Source organism: Rhinoderma darwinii, chromosome 10 (assembly GCF_050947455.1).
Source record: "Rhinoderma darwinii isolate aRhiDar2 chromosome 10, aRhiDar2.hap1, whole genome shotgun sequence".
In the NCBI taxonomy this organism is placed as follows: Eukaryota; Metazoa; Chordata; class Amphibia; order Anura; family Rhinodermatidae; genus Rhinoderma; species Rhinoderma darwinii.
This window is the reverse complement of record NC_134696.1, coordinates 68818806-68839359: the sequence shown is the minus strand read 5'-3', so window position 1 is coordinate 68839359 and position 20554 is coordinate 68818806. Positions and strand designations below refer to the sequence as shown.

The following is a 20554-nucleotide window of genomic DNA, read 5'->3' as shown; positions in this document are numbered from 1 at the left end:
ATCAGGTGCAGCGAGGTGACTATAGGGATGATGAGACAGCAGCAGAGGCACCTTGAGGTGAAGAATGAAAAAAACATGGCGGAAGACAGCCATTTAAACACTAAACCTTTAAAAAGGCTTTTTTTTTTCTACCAAACAGGTCAGTTTGATTAGTGCAGCTTTATAATTGGTTTTTATTATAAAGAAAATCTACTTTTTGAGATACAGCTGTTCTGTATTCTCTATACAGAGCAGCTGTATCTAGTGCTAAATCCCGTCAGGTTCACAATACTGACTGCTTCAGTGAAAGCGGGTTGACACGCAGGATCCAGATGTAATCTAGGACATTAAATTATGAATTTAGATGTGATAGATTATAGTTGGAACCGGTGTGTCAGGGACAATGAACTTGTCAGGGTCTGCAGGACTGACGGATTCAGATCTTAGCAAATGATACAGCTGCTCGGTATACAGGATACAAGGCAGCTGTAACTCAAAAAGTAAAAATATTATTTTTAAAAAAAGTAATTAGAAAGTTGCACCAATCACACGGACTGAACTTTTTATTTAAAAAAAAGAAATAAATAATGCCTTCCATAGGTGTACATAGCCTAACGTATGCTGGTAGCAGGAACAGCAAAGTATTAGGAGGGGAGGATTAAGGCTCTGTTCACATCTGCGCTGGGGTCCCATTCTGAAGGAACTTTCTGTCAGAACGGGACCATGAATAGACACAGAGGTTTCCGTTTCCATCACCATGGATTTCAATGGTGACGGATCCGGTGCCCATATTTACCGTTTGTCTCTGTTGTGCACCGGATCCATCGTTTTGCCGGAAGCAATAGCGTAGTCTGTTGTGCACCGGAACCGTCGTTTTGCCGGAAGAAATAGCGTAGTCGACTACGCTATTGCTTCCGGCAAACCGACGGATCTGGTGCACAACAGAGACAAATGGAAACCATGGGCACCGGGTGCATGACCATTGAAATCAATGGTGATGGAAACGGAAACCTCTGGTTTCGGTATGTGTCAGTTCAGGATCCCGTTCTGACGGAAAGCTCCGACAGAACGTCAGAACGGGACCCCAATGCAGATGTGAACAGAGCTTAACAGGGATAGAGAGAGTGTTCTGATTTGTTGGTGCGCAAACACATGCGAAAAAAGGCCGTCATTTTAGCTGACCTGGGGCTCTAAAGAACTCATATAGCCACTCAAAGCAGGTAAGAAGACTGAAAGAATTACTCCCATTCCCTTATATACAACTAGCCAGCCTACCCTCTCAAACCCTGCCCACCAATCTCAGTTTACATCCCCCCATGCCCTCGGCTGCCAGACATTAGAAGAGTAATAGATGCAGTACTGACATGCCGTGCCAGTACTGCAGAGCATTACGGTCTGGAAGCCACAGGAGGTGGGAGAAAACAGCATTGTTACATGCTGTACGCTGTCTCCTCACAAGTAACCGTCAGAAGAGAGAGACACGAGGGGGCAGGGCAGTAGCGGGGTGGAGCAAAGTTTTGTAGTTCGGCCCGACGGCGCCATATTAAATAGATTCGCCGATTCTGTCTAAACACAGAATGAGTCCTCGAAGAATTAATTCGATTAATCGCGCAGCCCTACATACATACAGTTTAACCCCTTAATGACCAGCCTATTTTAGGCGTTGATGACCAAGCTATTTTTTACGTTTTTCCATCGTCTCATTCAAAAAGCTATAACTTTTTTACTTTTGCATCGGCATAGCTGTATAAAGTCTTGTTTTTTGCGGGACAAGTTGTATTTTTTAATAGCACCATTTTAGGGTAGAAAGAATTTTTGGACCAACTTTTATTAACTATTGGTTTTTTGGGGGGGGGGGGGGGAGGGGGAATAGAAAAAAAAAAACCAAAAAAACAGGCATTTCGCCACACTTTTTACATACTAAATTTACGCCATTTACCTTGTGGTATAAATAACACAATAACTTTATTCAGCGGGTTGTTACGATTGCAACGATACCAAATTGATATAGATTTTGTATGTTTTACTACTTTTACACAGTAAAAACACTTTTTTCAAAATTAGCCATAACTTTATTTTTCCACCAATGCAGCTGTATGAGAGCTTTTTTTTTGCAGGACGACTTGTAGCTTTTATTGGTACCAGAAAACAGCAATTCTTTTATTTTATGTTTTACGGTGTTTACTGTGAAGGTTAAATAATGTATTAACTTTATAGTTGTGGGTCGCTATGGATGCGGCAATACCAAACGTGTAACGTTTTTCCTTTTTTTTTTATTAAACTATTTGTAAGTGGAAAAAGTGGGGGTTCCTCTTTTTTTTTTCCCACATATTTGGTTTTTTTTTTTAACTTTTTTTTTTTTTTTACTAGACCCACTAGGGGACTTCACTATACGATCATCCGGTCACTCTTATAATACACTACATTACTTTTGTATTGCAGTGTATTAGTGCCTGTCCGTGTAAAGCAGGCAGGCATCTGCTAGGCCACGCCTCTGTCATGGCCTAGCAGGAATAACTAGAGGCAGACCTGGGGGCCTTTATTAGGCCTGCCAGTTGCCATAGAATGTCCCTGCGAACTAATGCAGAGTGCCAATGGGGTGAGAGAGCTCAATCAATCTCTCCAAACCACTCAGATGCGGTGCTCGCTATTGAGCACCGCATCTGTGGGGTTTAATGAGAGAGATCGATATCGCCGATTAAAGCAGGCTGCTCCCAGCTACCTCTGGTAGACGAGAACATGGAGATTTAAGGGATCCCTGCTCTATTTGATTATTCCGATGCAGCGCCGTAAAAAGGCTATTGCATCGGAATAAAGCCAGTTAGCGGCCGTCGTAAAGACACTAACGGGCGATCACTAACTGGTTAAATAATCGAGAATGAACCCTTTACCTGAACATCCCCTGGCAACTCTTTACCTCCCCTAGCCTGCATATTAGTAAACCCTTTCCTGCACTACCTACACTTCCCCTGGTTAAACCTCCCCTAGCCTGGCAACATTAGATTTAACCCATACTACCTGCACAATCCCCTGGTTAAGCCTTTCCTGCACATCCCCTGGTAACCAATAACCTCCCCTAGTCTGCACACTGGTTAACCCTTCCACTTTGCAATTTAAGGTTTCCCCCTAGTATTTAACCCTTCACTTCCCCTGAACAAACCTCTCTATTTACACTAACCGTAAAAAAGCTAACCCATTAATAACAGGGACCAAGGTGGGGGTGGGACATAGAAGCAAGTGTACTGTATTTTATAGGTGTATTAAGCAGATTAAGTGGGTGGATACTAGTATAGTACGGGAACTGTTAATATGTTGTTGTTATATTGTGCAACGTGTAGTGTCAGTATGCTTGATACATAAAGTTATTATGTGTATTGAGGTATACTGATACTATACCGTGAATACATATTTTGTGTATATTGTGTCCGATTACCGAGTCTGATTTAGTCTTGGTAATAAACCTTTATTTCCTATACAATGGTGTCAAGAATCACCGCATACGTACACACACACACTTAGTAAGGCAAATAGATAAGCGTTATACAAAGAAAAAAGGTAGAGAAGATAGGGACCCTAATAAAAGGAGGTAGTAATAGTGGGTGACAAGCCAGTGGAACCTAGATACAAGCCCTTTTACATACCCCAAAATAGTACCAATAAAAACTACAGCTCATCCCACAGAAAACAAGCCCTCACACAGCTCCACCAACAGAAAAAAAAAAAAAAAGAGCTATGGGTTTCAGAAAACAGCAACACAAATCTATTGTTTTTAAAAAAAAACATTTTAACAATGTGTTTTTACTTTGTAAAAGATAGGAAAATACTAAATAAACGCGATATCGCCATAATGGTATCGATCCACAGAATAAGGTTAACATGTTATTTTTACCGCACAATGAACGCCGTAAAAATGAAACAAAAAAAAATTCCACCCCACGAAGAATTCGATATAGTTTCACAGTACAATATATTGTACAGTAAATGATGCTATTAAAAACTACAACTTGTCCTGCAAAAAAAAAAATATCGTTCATACTACTATCCTGCCAGAAAAAGGAAAAGAAAAAAAAAAAAAGTTATGGCACTTGGAATGTAAGCATATGATAACCAAAATGAAAAAACACGGAAATAAGCTGCGTCATATATAGTTACTTTTGTGTTTTCCCAGTTCTAGAATCTAAACCAGAAAATGTACTCTGAAAACTCTGTAGAACGAGTCAAAGGCAGTGGAGTAAGAGCCCCAAGTTCAAGATCTTTAATATTACCGTGGTGCTTTCCTCTTCTTCACTGCTAATATCTGGGTCGGTCATGACTTTTCCTTTAGAAAAAGAATGCTTTGAAGGAACTGGTTAAGAGAAGGAAGATAAAAAGTGTTAATTTTTCCATATTACAGAACGATTATCTCTTAAATTTCTCAAGGTGTTTACGTTGCGCTGAGCACATCGTTCGCGCTCAGCTCAGTAATAGTACTGACCTGAGTAAATAAGGCGCCATTTAATCCCGGCGCGTGTTTGAGCTGTGATACCTGCTGTTTCCGACAGCAGGCTACCACAGCTCAATACTCCGGGACCAATTGCAGTGGTCCCACCCCGACGATCGCTGCTATTGGTTAGTCAGTAACTACTAACCAATAGCAGCGATCGCATACATCATTTCCTGCCCCAGACCCCACATCCTGCCGCACCCATCCTGAACTTCTCGGTTCGCGTTGGAGAGTTGTTCAGAGTCGTTGTGTCGGAGAATTGTGCTGAGAAAACTTTGAAAAAAAAAATACTAAAAGTTACTTTTTTGTACTTCCCACTTGCTCCATTCACTTCCCACACCTGTCCTCCTCATATTCCCCTTGCCACCCCCGTTTTTGGTCAGTGATCTCCTATCACTGACCACTTCTTAGTCTTCAGGGCCACATTTTCTTGGTCCCTGTGGATTATTTTTTTTCTTTATAAAATACAAAAAAAATAAAAAAAAAATACATTTATTCAAAATTAAAAAAAAGTTAGTTTAGAAAATTATCATCTAGCTAGTTTAGTATTAAGGTTAGTTAGTGTCAGGGACCAGTCACCGTAGTTAGGCTTAGTGTCAAAGAAGCTCGGAATAATCTAGTTAGCTTTAGTGTCAGGGAATCGTTGCCGTAGTTAGGCTTAGCGTTAAGGAAGTTAAAAAAAAAAAAAAAAATCTAGTTAGGAACCCTTGCCCTAGTCAGCTTTAGTGTCAGGAAAGTCCACTTGTTCGCTAAGAAAAAACGAAAAAAAAATAACGTTTTTGGGTAGCATCCTATTGCTTTTAGTTAGGGTTTTTTTTTTTTTTTTGCTGTATACATAATACACGTGTCTAAGCACACAATTTACACGTGTCACACAAATAATAAAAGCTGTCCCAAAGGTCATTTTCTGCCGAAGAGGCTTATGAATTTCTTGCCTCCGACACAGACTCGTCGTACGGTGAAACTTTTTTTTTATTGGTCACCTCATCTAGTGATGTAGGAGGGACCACCTAGGAGACGTCACAAGACCACCACGACAGTTGAAACCCCCGAGAGAAATGACCCTGTCGCAGTTGAAGGCCCAGAGCGAAGTGACCTCATATGAACCCCCACACCAGACAATTATGAGCCCAAAATCCCAGAGTATACAGGCAGACCGGGGATCAAATTTAACATGGCAGGGCTCAGTAAGATGGACTTTTTCAAGTTCTTTTTCACTGATGACTTTATAGAGCGAATGGTCTCCCAGACAAGTTTATATGCCCAACAATATATTACTAAGAACCCCACATCATTTTATGCCCAATCCCACAGGTGGACTCCTGTAGACGCAGCAGAGTTGGCCAAGTTCTGGGGACTTCACTTGATCATTGGGCTTCTGAAAAAGCCATCCATTAGGACCTACTGGAGCACAGACATGTTATACCACACCCCGATGTACCGCATGGCCATGTCCAGGATGCGTTATGAGGCAATACTTCGCTTCCTACATTATGCTGATAATGAGCAGTGCCCACCCCGAGATGACCCCAGTTTTGACAGTTTGTATAAACAGAGACCCCTATTAGACCATTTCCTGGTTTGCCCAAGCATACACCACCGAGAAGTGTATTTCTATTGAGGAGTCCTTGGTACATTTTAAAGGGAGGCTTCAATTCCGCCAGTACCTGCTGAGTAAGAGGGCAAGGTATGGCGTGAAGATGTATAAGCTGTGCGAGAGTGCATCATGGTATACCTACAAATTTAGGATGTATGAAGGGAAGGACACCGGTGCTCAGTCCCCAGAATGCCCCCCCCCCCCTTACTGGGAGTTAATGCAAAAATTGTGTGGGATTTGGTGCACCCACTGCTGGACCAGGGTTACCACATCTACCTGGATAATTTTTATACCAGTGTCCCACTCTTCAAGTGCCTCGCTTCCAGAAGTACAGCAGCATGCGGCACTGCTAGAAGAAATCTGAGAGGCCGTCCCTAAGACTTTGTTTGGGCAAACACTCAGAAGGGGTGAGAGCAGGGCACATTCTAGCAGCAACATATTGCGTGTCAAGTAGAAGGACAAGGGGGATGTCCTTGTATTGACAATATATGGCCACACCAGTACCCATGTAACTGTATGAGGTACCAGTACAGAGACCCCCCCAAACCAGACTGCATCCTGGACTATATTAGGTACATGGGAGGGGTGGACTTGTCAGATCAAGTCCTCAAACCGTACAGCGCCATGCGGAAAACGAGGGTGTGGTATAAGAATCTGGCCATGCACATCATACAGGTGGCATTGTACAATGCGTACGTGCTACATCGATGTGCAGGCCAGAGGGGAACTTTCCTGGAATTTCAAGAGGTAGTTATCAAAAACCTAATCTATAGGGACCAGGAAGGGGGGGCGCCCAGTACTTCAGGAAGCGAGGCCACACGCATCGTACCAGGGCAACACTTTCCATGAGAAGTTCCCCAAACTGGCAAGAAGGGAAAAAGTCAAAAGAGGTGCAGAGTCTGCTCAAAGAGGGTGATAAGGAAGGACACAATATATCAATGTGACACGTGTCCCGAAAACCAGGGCTCTGTATGAAAGTGTTTTAAAATTTATCATACATCCCTTGATTTTTAATTTACCCCAGTTTTATTTACCCTGATGCACTCCACACATCTTATCCCCCTCATCTTTCCCTTCTGAGCCCTGCCATGTGCCCAGGCAGCTGATAACAGCCACATGTAGGGTATTGCCGTACCCAGGAGAACCCACATTACAATTTATGTTTAAAGAGGCTCTGTCACCAGATTTTGCAACTCCTATCTGCTATTGCAGCAGATAGGCGCTGCAATGTAGATAAGAGTAACGTTTTTATTTTTAAAAAACGAGCATTTTTGGCCAAGTTATGACCATTTTTGTATTTATGCAAATGAGGCTTGCTAAAGTACAACTGGGAGTGTTTAAAGTAAAAGTCCAACTGGGCGTGTATTATGTGCGTACATCGGGGCGTTTTTACTACTTTTACTAGCTGGGCGTTCTGACGAGAAGTATCATCCACTTCTCTTCAGAACGCCCAGCTTCTGGCAGTGCAGACACAGCGTGTGCTCGAGAGATCACGCTGTGTCGTCACTCACTTCCTGCCCCAGGTCCTGCATCGTGTCGGTCGAGCGAGGACACATCAGCACCAGAGGCTACAGTTGATTCTGCAGCAGCATCGGTGTGAGCACTCTCATGTCGGCCGGAACTTGGAGAGTCCCAGAATACACCCACACTGTAGATCGAGACACCCACAAAACCCTCTGTAGATAGCACCACCTAAGCTCCCTCAAAGAATGGAATCCCCGGCCAGCGCTCCGGACGAGGATTCCCATCCTAGAGGGAGCCCCCGCCGTCTGTCCATCCCCGCTGTAGATAGCACCACCTGAACTCCCTCTAGGAGAGTAACCCCGGTATCAGATTGCACTCGCCGAGGATTCCACTTCTAGAGAGAGCCCCTTGGACAGTGACGTTAGTGGCTCTCTCGAGGAGCGAAATCCACGCCCGACAGTCTGGCCGAGGATTGCGCTACTGGAGAAGCCCCTGGTGTCACTATCCAGTGACATCAGGGGCTACTCCTGTAGCAGATTCCCGGCTCTGGGAGGGAATTCCGCTTTTAGAGTTGACCCCTGACGTCACTGTCCATATATGGACAGAGACATCAGGGGGTCGCTGTAGGAGATTTGCTCCTACTAGGAGCTACAGTGGTGCTATTTGCAGGAAGAGGCTGCTATTTGCGATCTACAGGGGGTGTGGCGCTATCCACAGGGGCACTATGGCATTATATTGGCACTACCTACAGGGGACACTGTGGGGCTATCTACATGGGCACTACCTACAGGGAGAACTGTGGCACTATGTGGGCATTTTGGCACTATTTATAGTGGGAATTATCTATGTGGGCACTGGCACTATGTGGGCAATATCTACAGTGGTATTGCGTTACCATCTACATGGGCACTGTAATGTTTTCAGGGGGTTGGGACAAAAAAAAACTAACGATTCATTGTATTTCCAGGAATCCATCATGGCAGCACCACAAGAGGTTGCCCTATTGACCTCATTAGGGACAGGAAGGTTAAAAACCAACTCCCACCACCCACTTGCCAGTGTTTTTCAATTACTACACCAGGATGAATGCAACCCTATTTTATTTCTAGGGATAATAATGGACATGTTCCTTGCACAAATCAGAATTTCAATAAAGGTAGGGAATGTAAGGGTGCGGTCATGATGGATTCCTGGAAATACAATTACCGGTAGGTCTAATTCCTACTTTCTAATACATCCCTCATGACAGCACCACAGGAGCAATACCAAATTATAATGCTCAGGGTGGGACTATGGATTGGAGGACTTTCCGTCCAAAACTTAAATCCGTATCTGACAGAACATCTAGCCTATAATGTTTGCAAAACGTATGATGGCTTGACCAGTTGGCAGCTCACAGATTTGGTCCATGGAGGCTTCTCTTCTTTCTGCCCAGGATGCCAATAATGGTCTTGTTGAAAGGGCTTTAATGCCTTGAGGGGCAAAGAGTCCTTGGGACTTGTAGGCTTCTTGTATGGTAGTTTTTACCCATCTCGCTAGAGAGCCTTTTGAGGCTTTCTTTCCCCCATACAGGACAAATAGATTTTTATCTGGTCTCCAAGAGGAGGTTCTATCCAGATACTAAAGAATTGTTCGCCTGACATCCAGACAATGGAATTTCTTCTCGTTGGTCTTTAGGATCTGGACAAAAAGGAAGGTTAGAATGATTTCTTGTTCCCTATGGAAGGCAGTAGATACTTTCGGAATAAAGGAAGGATCTAGTTTTAGAATGATCTTGTTTTCTTGAATTTTTAGGCAGGGTTCTATGACCGAAAGAGATTGGATTTCTCCAACCCTTCTTGATGATGTAATAGAGACTAAAAATGCAGCTTTTAGAGTTAAAAAATGAATATTAACTGCGTCGGGAGGCTCAAAGGGGGGAAATCGCAAAGAGCCGTTAACACTACATTTAAATCCCAGGTAGGTACGGATTTCTTTAGGGAAGGTTTCAATTTAGAAACTGCTTGAGTAAATCTTCTGATCCCACTATGTTCAGCTAAAGGAGTATTGAAAAAAATTACTTAAGGTTGAAAGTTGCACTTTTAAAAAGGTACTAGGGCTAAGCCCTTTTTTGAATCTGGATTGTAAGAAATCTAGGATCTTAGCGATGTTGGGAAGAAAGGGGTCTAGTCCTGGATCTCCATACCAGGAACAGAATTTCTTCAAAATTTTTTGATAGACTCGAGGTAACTTCTTTATGGCTTAAAAAAGAAAGTTGAAATTACCTTGTCTGACAAACATTGGTTTCTCAAGATCTGCCTTTGAGGATCCAAGCTGACATCAGAGTTTCTATTCCTTGAAAGAATAAGGGACCCTGGGAGAGAAGGTCCTTCTTGACTTCGAGCATGATAGGGTCTTCCAATGCTAGGTACTTTAGGATTGGAAACCAGCTTCTTTTCGGTCAATAGGGTAGAATGATGATAAGTTTTGTCAAATCTTCCTGGATTTTTCTTAATACCACTGGTATTAAAGGAAATGGAGGAAAGGTATAGCCCAGATCCACATCCCAGGCTTGGGATAATGCCTCTACCCTCAATGGGTTGTCTTTGAGATTTAGGTAGAAGAATGTCTCTACCTGGAAGTTTTTCCTCGTGGCAAATAGGTCTATTTGGGGATAACCCCACCTACGGGTTAAGGACTAAAAAATTTCCTTGTTCAGGGACCATATGCCGGAGTCAAATTTTTTCCGACTTAGGAAGTCTGCCTGTTCTCAGAGCCTTTTAGGTGGACCGCGGAGACTGATCTGACATTTTCTACTGCCCAACTGAAAATTTGTGCAGAATGGGCCTGGAGAGGAGGAGTCTGTCTTGTTGCCCCCTGATGGCGAAGAAAGGACACTGGCGTTATGTTGTGAAAATCACACGCACCACAAGGAAGCACTTCCGTGGGACGCGCGTGATTCGCACAACAGCAGTCAAAAGTATGTTTGCAAACAGAAAAGCACCACGTGCTTTTCTGTTTACAAACATCCAAACAGAGAGTCATAATTATGGCGGCTGCACGAAAATCACGCAGCCGCGCATCCTATATGATGACACACGGAGCTGTTAAGTGCCTTTTGCGCATGCAAAACACCGCGTTTTTTGCGTGCGCAAAAATGCACACGCTCGTGTAAATCCGCCCTAAGTCTGTATATATAATTCCACATTAGAGGTATTAGCTCTAACTACATACCTGTGCTGGTCACTTTAAATGTGGGCGTTTTGAATTTCCCGCCTTCCAAGATGGCAGTGGACCGGAAGTAGCCCAGCGTAATTTCCGCCTTGAGATGCAAGGATATCACCGGCGCTACCGACCTTATGGAGCTTTCGGTCTTCGTATGGTCTCGCAGCCCCGGCCGAAGTCTGGCTTGGGAATCCTGAACTCCGCACACTACCGGAACCCCGCCTAGGATTCCTAAGGTAGGTACTTTGGTTGAGAAGCTAAGGGACCTATCGTTAGAGGGGTAATTAGCCTAGGCACATAGGGGGAGTAGAAGGGAGAGTGCACGGACTCCCCAATCTCGCCCCCTGCCCGAGTTTAACAAGGAGCGATGTCTCTCTGCTCCGGACCCTGTAGGGACAGGAAGAACACTGGCAAGTGGGTGGGGCCTTTTAACCTCTGTTTTCCTGTCCCCTATAGAGGTCAATAGAGCAACCTCCTGTGGTGCGGTCATGAGGGATGTACTGGAAAACAGATGGCAAATGGCAGTTAAAAACCGTCAGACGTCTGGGAAATAGATTCAAATTTGAGACCCATTAATGCAAAACAGCCATGAAAAACAGACAGTTGATCCGTTGCTGATTGACAATTATTTTTTTTTTTTAACTCATGCGTATATAGCCCTTTTTACTCTCCACTCACAGCGATCCAGGGTGACGGAGAAGGAAGAAAACTAAGGGTATGTGCACACGACCTATTTTCAGATGTAATTCAGGCGGTTTACGCCTCGAATTACGCCTGAAAAGACGGCTCCATTACGTCTGCAAACATCTGCCCATTGCTTGCAATAGGTTTTACGATGTTCTGTTCAGACGAAGTGTAATTTTATACGTCTCTGTCAAAAGACAGCGCATAATAATATGCCAGCGTCAAAGAAGTGCATGTCTCTTCTTTGGACGATTTTGAAGCAGTTTTTCATTGACGCCATTGAAAAACAGCTCCAATTACGCCCGTAATGGACGCTGCGAAAAACGCGAGTACTTGCAATTACGTCTGAAATTCAGGAGCTGTTTTCGCCTGAAAACAGCTCCGTAATTTCAGACGTATTTTTGCGTTTGCGTGTGAACATACCCGTATTGTTACAGAGCTATACACAGTGTAATTTTTTTTTTAAATTATATATATATATATTTTTATTATTTTTTTTTAAAGTGTGTTTTTTCACATTTTTAGTGATTAGTCTGCTCATAAAAATTAAAAACATGGAATTCAACTAACCTAGAAAATCAAAGCCTCATAAGTCTTGTATAAAGAAACAAAGTAAAAATAGTTGTGATATTCAAAGCGGTTGCAAAAATATTATCGTTTAAAGAGGCTTTGTCACCACATTATAAGTGCTCTATCTTCTACATAATGTGATAGGCGCTGTAATGTAGGCAACAGCAGTGGTTTTTATTTAGATCTATTTTCACCAAGTTATGACCTATTTTAGCTTTGTGCTAATGACTTTATTGCCCAACTGGGCGTATTTTACTTTTGACCAAGTGGGCTTTGTGCAGAGAAGTGTATGATGCTGACCAATCAGCACCATACACTTCTCTCCATTTATGTAATCAGCACATGCTAACGACTTTCCTAATGCCCAAATGGGCGTGTTTTTACTTTTGACCAAGTGGGCTTTGTGCAGAGAAGTGTATGATGCTAACCAATCAGCGTCATACACTTCTCTCCATTTATGTAATTAGCACATAGTGATCCGTGTTGTTCACCATGTGCTGTCACTTACTCACACATTAACGTTACTGAAGTATCTTGACAATAAATAGACATCGCGTCCAACCAGGACGCGATGTCTATTCACAATCCCGACACTTCGGTAACGTTTGAGTGGGATTTACAGCAAGCGTGATTATGCTGTAAACGACAGCTTACAGCAAGATCACTCTTGCTGTGCTTTAAGTCGAACACAAACGTTACTAAAGTGTCGGGATTGTGAGTAGACATCGCGTCCTGGTTGGACGCGATGTCTATTTACTGTCAAGACACTTCAGTAACGTTAATGTGTAAGTGACAGCACATAGTGAACAACGCAGGATCACTATGTGCTAATTACATAAATGGAGAGAAGTGTATGACGCTGATTGGTTAGCATCATACACTTCTCTGCACAAAGCCCACTTGGTCAAAAGTAAAAACACGCCCATTTGGGCATTAGAAAAGTCATTAGCATAAAGCGAAAATAGATTGTTTTTCTAAATAAAAACCACTGCCTGTAATCTACATTACAGCGCCCATCTCATTATGTAGAAGATAGGCCACTTATAATGTGGTGACAGAGTCTCTTTAAAGAAGTGCATATCAAATATGGAAAATTTGACCTAGACACAGGGGAATCAATGACACTTTGTAATGAAAGGGTTAATTTTATACTCACCCGGTTTCCTTGGTGTTGGAGAGTGAATGCTGGCAACCTCTTCTGAGTCGTTGATCTCTAGGCTTTCGTCATATGGCTGGTTCTGCACTAATCTTGTCTGGATGAGGACAATGAAATGATCAAATGGAACTCCGGTAAACTTCATGGTATATACGGTCACAACAATGCTATTTTATGAGCTGCTTTGTGTATGTATGTTCAGTTTTCTGCATAAGCAATTTTTTTTTTTTAAGAACATTTTATTGCAAACACAAAAGCGGAGAACAGAATGTATCACAAATCGCCGCAGCCATTTTTACTTTTGTTTTTTTCCTCCCCACCTTCCAAAAGCCGTAATTTTTTTCTTTTTCCATCAATATTGCCGTATGAGGGCTTGTTTTCTGTGGGACGAGTTGTGGATTTTCACATCACCATTTATTGTACCATATACTGTAAAGGGGAACTGAAAAAAATATATATATTTGCGGGGTGAAAAAGAAAAAAAAAACAGCAATTACTCAATCTTTTGGTGGTTTTGTTTTTACGGCGTTCACCGTTCGGTAAAAACGGCACGTTAAGTTTATTCTGCGGGTCAATACGATTACAGCGTTTCCAAGTTGTTATAGTTTTTTTTATAGAGTGTTAAAAAATAAAATGTAAGTTGTCGCCATATTCTGAGAGCCATAAGTTATTTCTCAGTCGATTTAGCGGTATGAGCAATTAATGGAGGTCATCTTGCTAATCTCGGTTTTATCAATTATTTTTTTCCCGTTTAAACTGTATCTACATCTTCAGGACGCAGATAAAGTTGAATCCAATGGTAAAGTAGACAGCCGTAAGGTCCCTGCTCTACCATTCACTATGCATCACCGGACGCGAGGCAGTGCTGTCGTCTGCGCCGTGCTGCACAGACCAGAGGGATCGCCTTCACTCGTCGTTGAAAGGGGGTTAGGCGAGTATGTATATTATTACTTTTATCAGGCACTATTGGGGGCATTATACAGCATTGGGGCAGCTATAAGGGACATTATACTGTGTGGGGTGCAGCTATGGGGGCATTATACAGTGTGGAGGGCAGTTATAGGGGCATAATAATGTGTGGGGAACACTATACTGTGTGGGGGCAGCGTCAGGGGCTATGTTATATACAGCAGGCTCAGGGCATAAATATTAATTCAATGGCATAGCATGCAGATAGGGGGTGTGGCCTAGTCAATAATCGTAACCGAGGTTACATGTCAATTAACCCCTTCCCGACATTTGTCGTATGAATATGTCATTGAAAGCTAGTGTTTCCTGCATTTTGCCATTTCCATACGACAAATCGTGGACACCGGCTCAGAAGCGGAGTCGGTGCCACCATCCGCAGGCGTCGGCTGCATGTTACAGCTGACACCCTGGGGTAATGGCAGGAACCAAAGTTTGATCTGATCCCCGCCATTAACCCCTTAAATGCAGCAGTCAAAGGCGATCGCTGCATTTAAGGGGTTTGCAGCTCATCGCCACCCCAGTAATAAAATTGACGGGGTACCGCTGTCTGCAAAGGCAACCGGAGGCCTTACACTAGCCTCCCGGTATGCCTATTATGGAAGCCTTTCAGGCACCGCCTGGAGGCGGGGCCTAAAAGGCTTTCGTAGCCGTCGGCAAGATGGCGCCGGCTGAGGAGCTGAGCCGGCGTCATCAGTGGTGGAGGTCAGCTGTATGTTACAGCTGACATCCACCTGTAATACCAGAAACCGGAGCTAACTCAGATTCCTGCCATTAATCCCTTAGATGCAGCGATCAAAAGTGATCGCCGCATCTTAGGGTTGGCAACAGATTTGCCGGGCTGCCAACTGCTGCTATGGTAACAGGAGGTCTAACAATGGCCTCCTGCTCTGCCTTTACGGAAGCCGATTAGGCATCGCCCAGAGGCAAAGCCTAATTGGCTTGCGATCAGTGAATGACTGACAGATCTAATACATTGCACTACATAGGCAGTGCAATGTATTAGAAAAAAAATCTGGTAGTTGGACCTTGAAGTCCCCTAGTGGGACTAAAGAAAAGTGAGAAAAAGAGTTGTGAAAAATATAAACAAAAGTTTCAAGTAATAAAATAAAAACACAAATCGCCCTTTCCCTTATCAAGTCCTTTATTATTGAAAAAAATAAAATAAACCATACATATTTGTTATCGCCACGTCCGTAACAGCCTGACATAAAATATTATGAGATTTCCACTCAGTGAACGTCGTAAAGAAAAGCTTAAAAAACAAATGCCAGAATTTGCTTTTTGGTCACTTTGCCCTAAAAAAAACTTGGAATAAAAAGTGATCAAAAAGTCGAATGTATCCAAAAATGAAACCAATAATAACTACAGCTCGTTCCGCAAAAAAGCAGCCCTCATACCACTACGTCTGTGAAAAAATAAAATTAAGCAATTTTATTTTAATCCAGTAAGCAAGGAAAGGAAAAAACACAAATATGCAGTTGTGCAGGCCCGTGGGGAACATTTCTTCTGTTTCAAGAGGCGATTTATCAAGGCCATAAAATTAGGGAACCAGGAAAAGTGGGGCCCAAACATATCATCTGGAGGCGAGGGTGCCAGTAATATACCAGGACAACACTTACCCACCAAAATTACCAAAACTGCAAAGGTGTGGAGTGTGGACCAAAAGGGGGATAAGTAAGGACACTATTTATCAGTGAGACACTGGCCTGTGAATTCACAGCGTAACAAATATCTATGGAATTTTTTTTACCCAAATATTATACCACCTGACTATGCACTGACTATGCCCCTGATATACTCTGCCCAGCTTACATATGCCTCTACATTATAAACTGAAATACTAGTAAAACTCCAAACAAAACTACTACCAGGCAAAATCCACACTCCAAAAGCCAAATGTCGCTCCCTCCCTTCGAACCCTACAGCGTGCCCAAACAGCGGTTTACTTCCACAAAACATGGCATCGCCATACCCAGGAGAAACCCTTTAACAATTTTTGGGGTGTGTCTCCAGTGGCACAATATATATGCCACTGAAATTGTGTATTTGGGAAAAATGTTAATTTTTACTTTGCACCATCAGCAGCGCAATCATTTATGGAAAAAAAGACGCATGGAGTGAAAATGCTCACTACACTCCTTAATAAATTCCTTGAGGGGTGCAGTTTCCAAAATGGTGTCACTTGTAAGGGGTTTCTGTTATTTCACATCTGAGCCTCTGCAATTGTGAACCAATACTTTGCAAATCGCCAAATTAGGCCTCAACTTCGCATCGTACTATTTCACTCCTGAGCCTGGTCGAATGTCCAGGCAAAAGATTAGAGCCACATGTAGGGTGTTTCTAAAACCGGGAAACACAGCATAATAATTAGAGAGCTATCTTGTTATGGTGGCACAAGCTGGGTACCACACATTGGCATATCTATGGAAAAAAATCAAATTTTCACTCCTCAACATTGAGTGCACACTAATTTCTGCAAAAATCCTGCAGGGTCAATATGCTCGCTACACCCCTAGGTGAATACCTTGAGGGGTGTGGTTTCCAAAATGGGGTCATTTCTGGGGGGTTTCCACTGTTTTGGTCCCACAGGGACTTTGCGACATAGCGGCCAGAAACCAATCCAGCAAAATCTGCACTCCAAAAGCCAAATGGTGATCATTCCCTTCTGAGCCCTACTGTGTATCCAAACAGCAGTGTATGACAACATATGTGGTATTGCCATACTCGCGAGAAATTGCTTTACAAATGTTGGGGTGCGTTTTCTCCCTTATTTGTTGGGAAAGTGAAATTTTTTTAGCTAAAGCTACGTCTTCTTGAAGAAAAAAGGATTGCTTTATTTTCACTGCCCAATTCTAATAAAATCTATGACACACCTGTGGGGGTCAAAATGCTCACTACACCCCTAGATGAATTCTTCAAGGGGTGTAGTTTCGTGAATGGAGTCACTTTTGGGTAGTTTTCACTTCACTGGTACCTTAGTGGCTTTGCAGAAGCAACATGGTGTCAATAAACCAATCCAGTGAAATCTGTGCTCCAAAAGCCAAATGGCGCTCCTTCTCTTCTGATCCTTGCCATGTGCCCAAACAGCAGTTTATGACCACATATGGGGTATTTTCGTACTCCAAAAAAGTTGCTTTACAAATGTTGGTGTTCTTTTTTTCCTTCATTTGTTGCGAAAATGAAAAATTTTGAGCTAATACTAAGTCTTATTGAAGAAAAAGGATTGTTTTTATTTTCACTGCCCAATTCTAATAAAATCTGTGGGGTCAAAATGCTCACTACACCCCTAGATGAATTCCTCAAGGGGTGTACTTTCCTAAATGGAGTAACTTTTTGGGCGTTTTAACAGTTTGTCCCTCAAGGGCTTTGCAAATGCGACATGGCCTCCGCAAACCATTCCTGCTAAATTTGAGCTCCAAAAGCCAAATGTCGCTCTTTCCCTTCTAAGCCCTGCTGTGTCCAAACCGCCATTTATTACCACCTGTGGGGTACGGTTTTACTCGGGAAAAAATGAATTACAAATTTTGCGGTGCTCTCTCTTTTTTAGTCCTTGTGGGAATAGCTAAACCTACGTTTTATTGAAAAAAATTTAGATTTTCATTTTCACGGCATACTTCTAACAATTTCTGCAAAAAAAAACTGTGGTGTCAAAACACTCACTACACACCTAGATAATCTCCTTGAGGGGTAGAGTTTCCCAAATGAGGTCACTTTTGGGGAATTTCCACTGGTTTGGCACCGCAGGAGACCTTCACACCTGACAGTGCCTAAAATACAGGGTGGGCCATTTATATGGATACACCTAAATAAAATGGGAATGGTTGGTGATATTAACTTCCTGTTTGTGGCACATTAGTATATGGGAGGGGGGAAACTTTTCAAGCTGGGTGTTGACCATGGTGGCCATTTTGAAGTCGGCCATTTTGTATCCAACTTTAGTTTTTTCAATGGGAAGAGGGTCATGTGACACATCAAACTTATCGAGAATTTCACGAGAAAAACAATGGTGTGCTTGGTTTTAACGTTACTTTATTCTTTCATGAGTTATTTACAAGTTTCTGACCACTTATAAAATGTGTTCAAAGTGCTGCCCATTGTGTTGGATTGTGAATGTAACCCTTTTCTCTCACTCTTCACACACTGATCGCAACACCGCAGAAGAAATGCTAGCACAGGCTTCCAGTATCCGTAGTTTCAGTTGCTGCACATCTCGTATCTTCACAGCATAGACAATTGCCTTCAGATGACCCCAAAAGATAAAAGTCTAAGGGGGTCAGATCGGGAGACCTAGGGGGCCATTCAACTGGCCCACGACAACCAATCCACTTTCCAGGAAACTGTTCATCTAGGAATGCTCGGACCTGACACCCATAATGTGGTGGTGCACCATCTTGCTGGAAAAACTCAGGGAACGTGCCAGCTTCAGTGCATAAAGAGGGAAACACATCATCATGTAGCAATTTCAGATATCCCATGGCCTTGAGGTTTCCATTGATGAAGAATGGCCCCACTATCTTTGTACCCAATATACCACAACATACCATCAATTTTTGGGTTCCAACAGTCTTGGAGGGATCTATCCAATGTGGGTTAGAGTCAGACCAATAGCGGTGGTTTTGTTTGTTAACTTCACCATTCACATAAAAGTTTGCCTCATCACTGAACAAAATGTTCTGTGTAAACTGAGGGCCCTGTTCCAATTTTAGTTTTGCCCATTCTGCAAATTCAGTGCGCCGATCCTCGTTGAGATGCTGCAGCAGCTGGAGTTTGTAAGGGTGCCATTTGTGAGTAGCTAATATCCGCCAAAGGGATGTTCGACTGATGCCACTCTCCAGTGACATGCGGCGAGGGCTACGCTGTGGGCTCTTGCTGAATGAAGCTAGGACAGCCACTAATGTTTCTTCATTAGTGACAGTTTTCATGCGTCCACATTTGGGCAAATCCAACACTGAACCAGTTTCACGAAACTTGGCAAGCAGTTTGCAAACTGTAGAATGGGAGATGGGTGGTCTCGTAGGGTGTCTTGCATTGAAATCTGCTGCAATGACCCGGGTACTTCGTTCTCCAGACATCAACACAATTTCTATCCGCTCCTCACATGTTAACCTCTGAGACATGTCAATGGTTGTAAACAAAGAGAAGCATGTAAATAACTCATGAAAGAATAAAGTAACGTTAAAACCAAGCACACCATTGTTTTTCTTGTGAAATTCTCGATAAGTTTGATGTGTCAAATGACCCTCTTCCCATTGAAAAAACTAAAGTTGGATACAAAATGGCCAACTTCAAAATGGCCACCATGGTCAACACCCAGCTTGAAAAGTTCCCCCCTCCCATATACTAATGTGCCACAAACAGGAAGTTAATATCACCAACCATTCCCATTTTATTTAGGTGTATCCATATAAATGGCCCACCCTGTATATTGTAATAAAAAAGGAGGCCCAAAAGCCACTAGGTGCTCCTTTGCTTCTGAGGCCTGTGCTTCAGTCCACAAGCACACTAGGGCCACATGTGGGATATTTCCTAAAACTGCAGAACCTGGGCAATAAATATTGAGTTGCGTTTTCTTTGTGTTACCAAAAAAAGACAAAAAAACACATTCAATTTGTAAAGATCACCTCTACTTTGCTTTAATTCTTGTGAAACACCTAAAGGGTTAAGAAACTTTCTAAATGCTGTTTAAATACTTTGAGGGTTGAAGTTTTTAAAATGGGGTGACTTATTGGGGGTTTCTAATATATAAGGCCCTCAAAGCCACTTCACAACTGAACTGGCCCCTGTAAAAATAGCCTTTTGAAATTTTCTTGAAGATGTGAGAAATTGCTGCTACAGTTCGAAGCCTTGTAACTGCCTCGAAATATTAAATGATGTTCAAAAAACGATGCCAATCCAAAGTAGACATATGGGGGATGTTAATTAGCAACATTTTTGTGTGGTATAACTGCCTGTCTTACAAGCAGATACATTTAAATTGAGAAAAAAAAGCAAATTTTTGCAATTTTTTTGCTAAATTTTGGCGTTTTTCACAATTAAATACTGAATGTATCGAGCAAATTTTGCCAGTAACAAAAGTCCAATGTGTCACAAGAAAACAATCTCAGAATCGCTTGGATAGGTAAAAGCATTCCGAAGTTATTACCACATAAAGTGAAACATGTCAGATTTGAAAAATGAGGCTCTGTCAGGAAGGTCAAAAGTGGCCAGAGCGGGAAGGGTTTAATCGTGATATTGATTTAGGTCATAATTGTCCAGTCCTAGTATGAGGGCTTATTTTTTTGCGGGACGATTTGTAGTTTCTATTGGTACCATTTTGGGGTACATGAGAATTTGTGATCACCTTTTATTTTGATTTTGTGGGAGACTAAGTGACCACAAAACAGCAGTTCCGACTTTTACATTTTTTACGGCGTTCATCGTACGGACTAAATAATGATATATTGTAATA

At 42.5% G+C, this 20554-nt stretch overlaps 1 protein-coding gene across 6 annotated transcripts in view; it reads right to left on the bottom strand.

Annotated features, from left to right (window-relative positions):
- IFT46 (intraflagellar transport 46) overlaps positions 1-20554 on the bottom strand; it is a 126408-nt gene that overhangs the window by 85139 nt on the left and 20715 nt on the right. For 5 of the 6 annotated variants that reach the window (XM_075840051.1, XM_075840050.1, XM_075840048.1 and 2 more), the window contains exons 2-3: positions 13138-13234; positions 4245-4324 (exon numbers count right to left, since the gene is read on the bottom strand). The exons of the other annotated variant lie outside the window; for it this stretch is intronic. In XM_075840051.1, the coding sequence (XP_075696166.1) occupies positions 4245-4289 (45 nt within the window). In that variant the 5' untranslated portion in view covers positions 4290-4324; positions 13138-13234. The remainder of the gene's footprint in view (positions 1-4244; positions 4325-13137; positions 13235-20554) is intronic. 6 annotated transcript variants of the gene reach the window in all.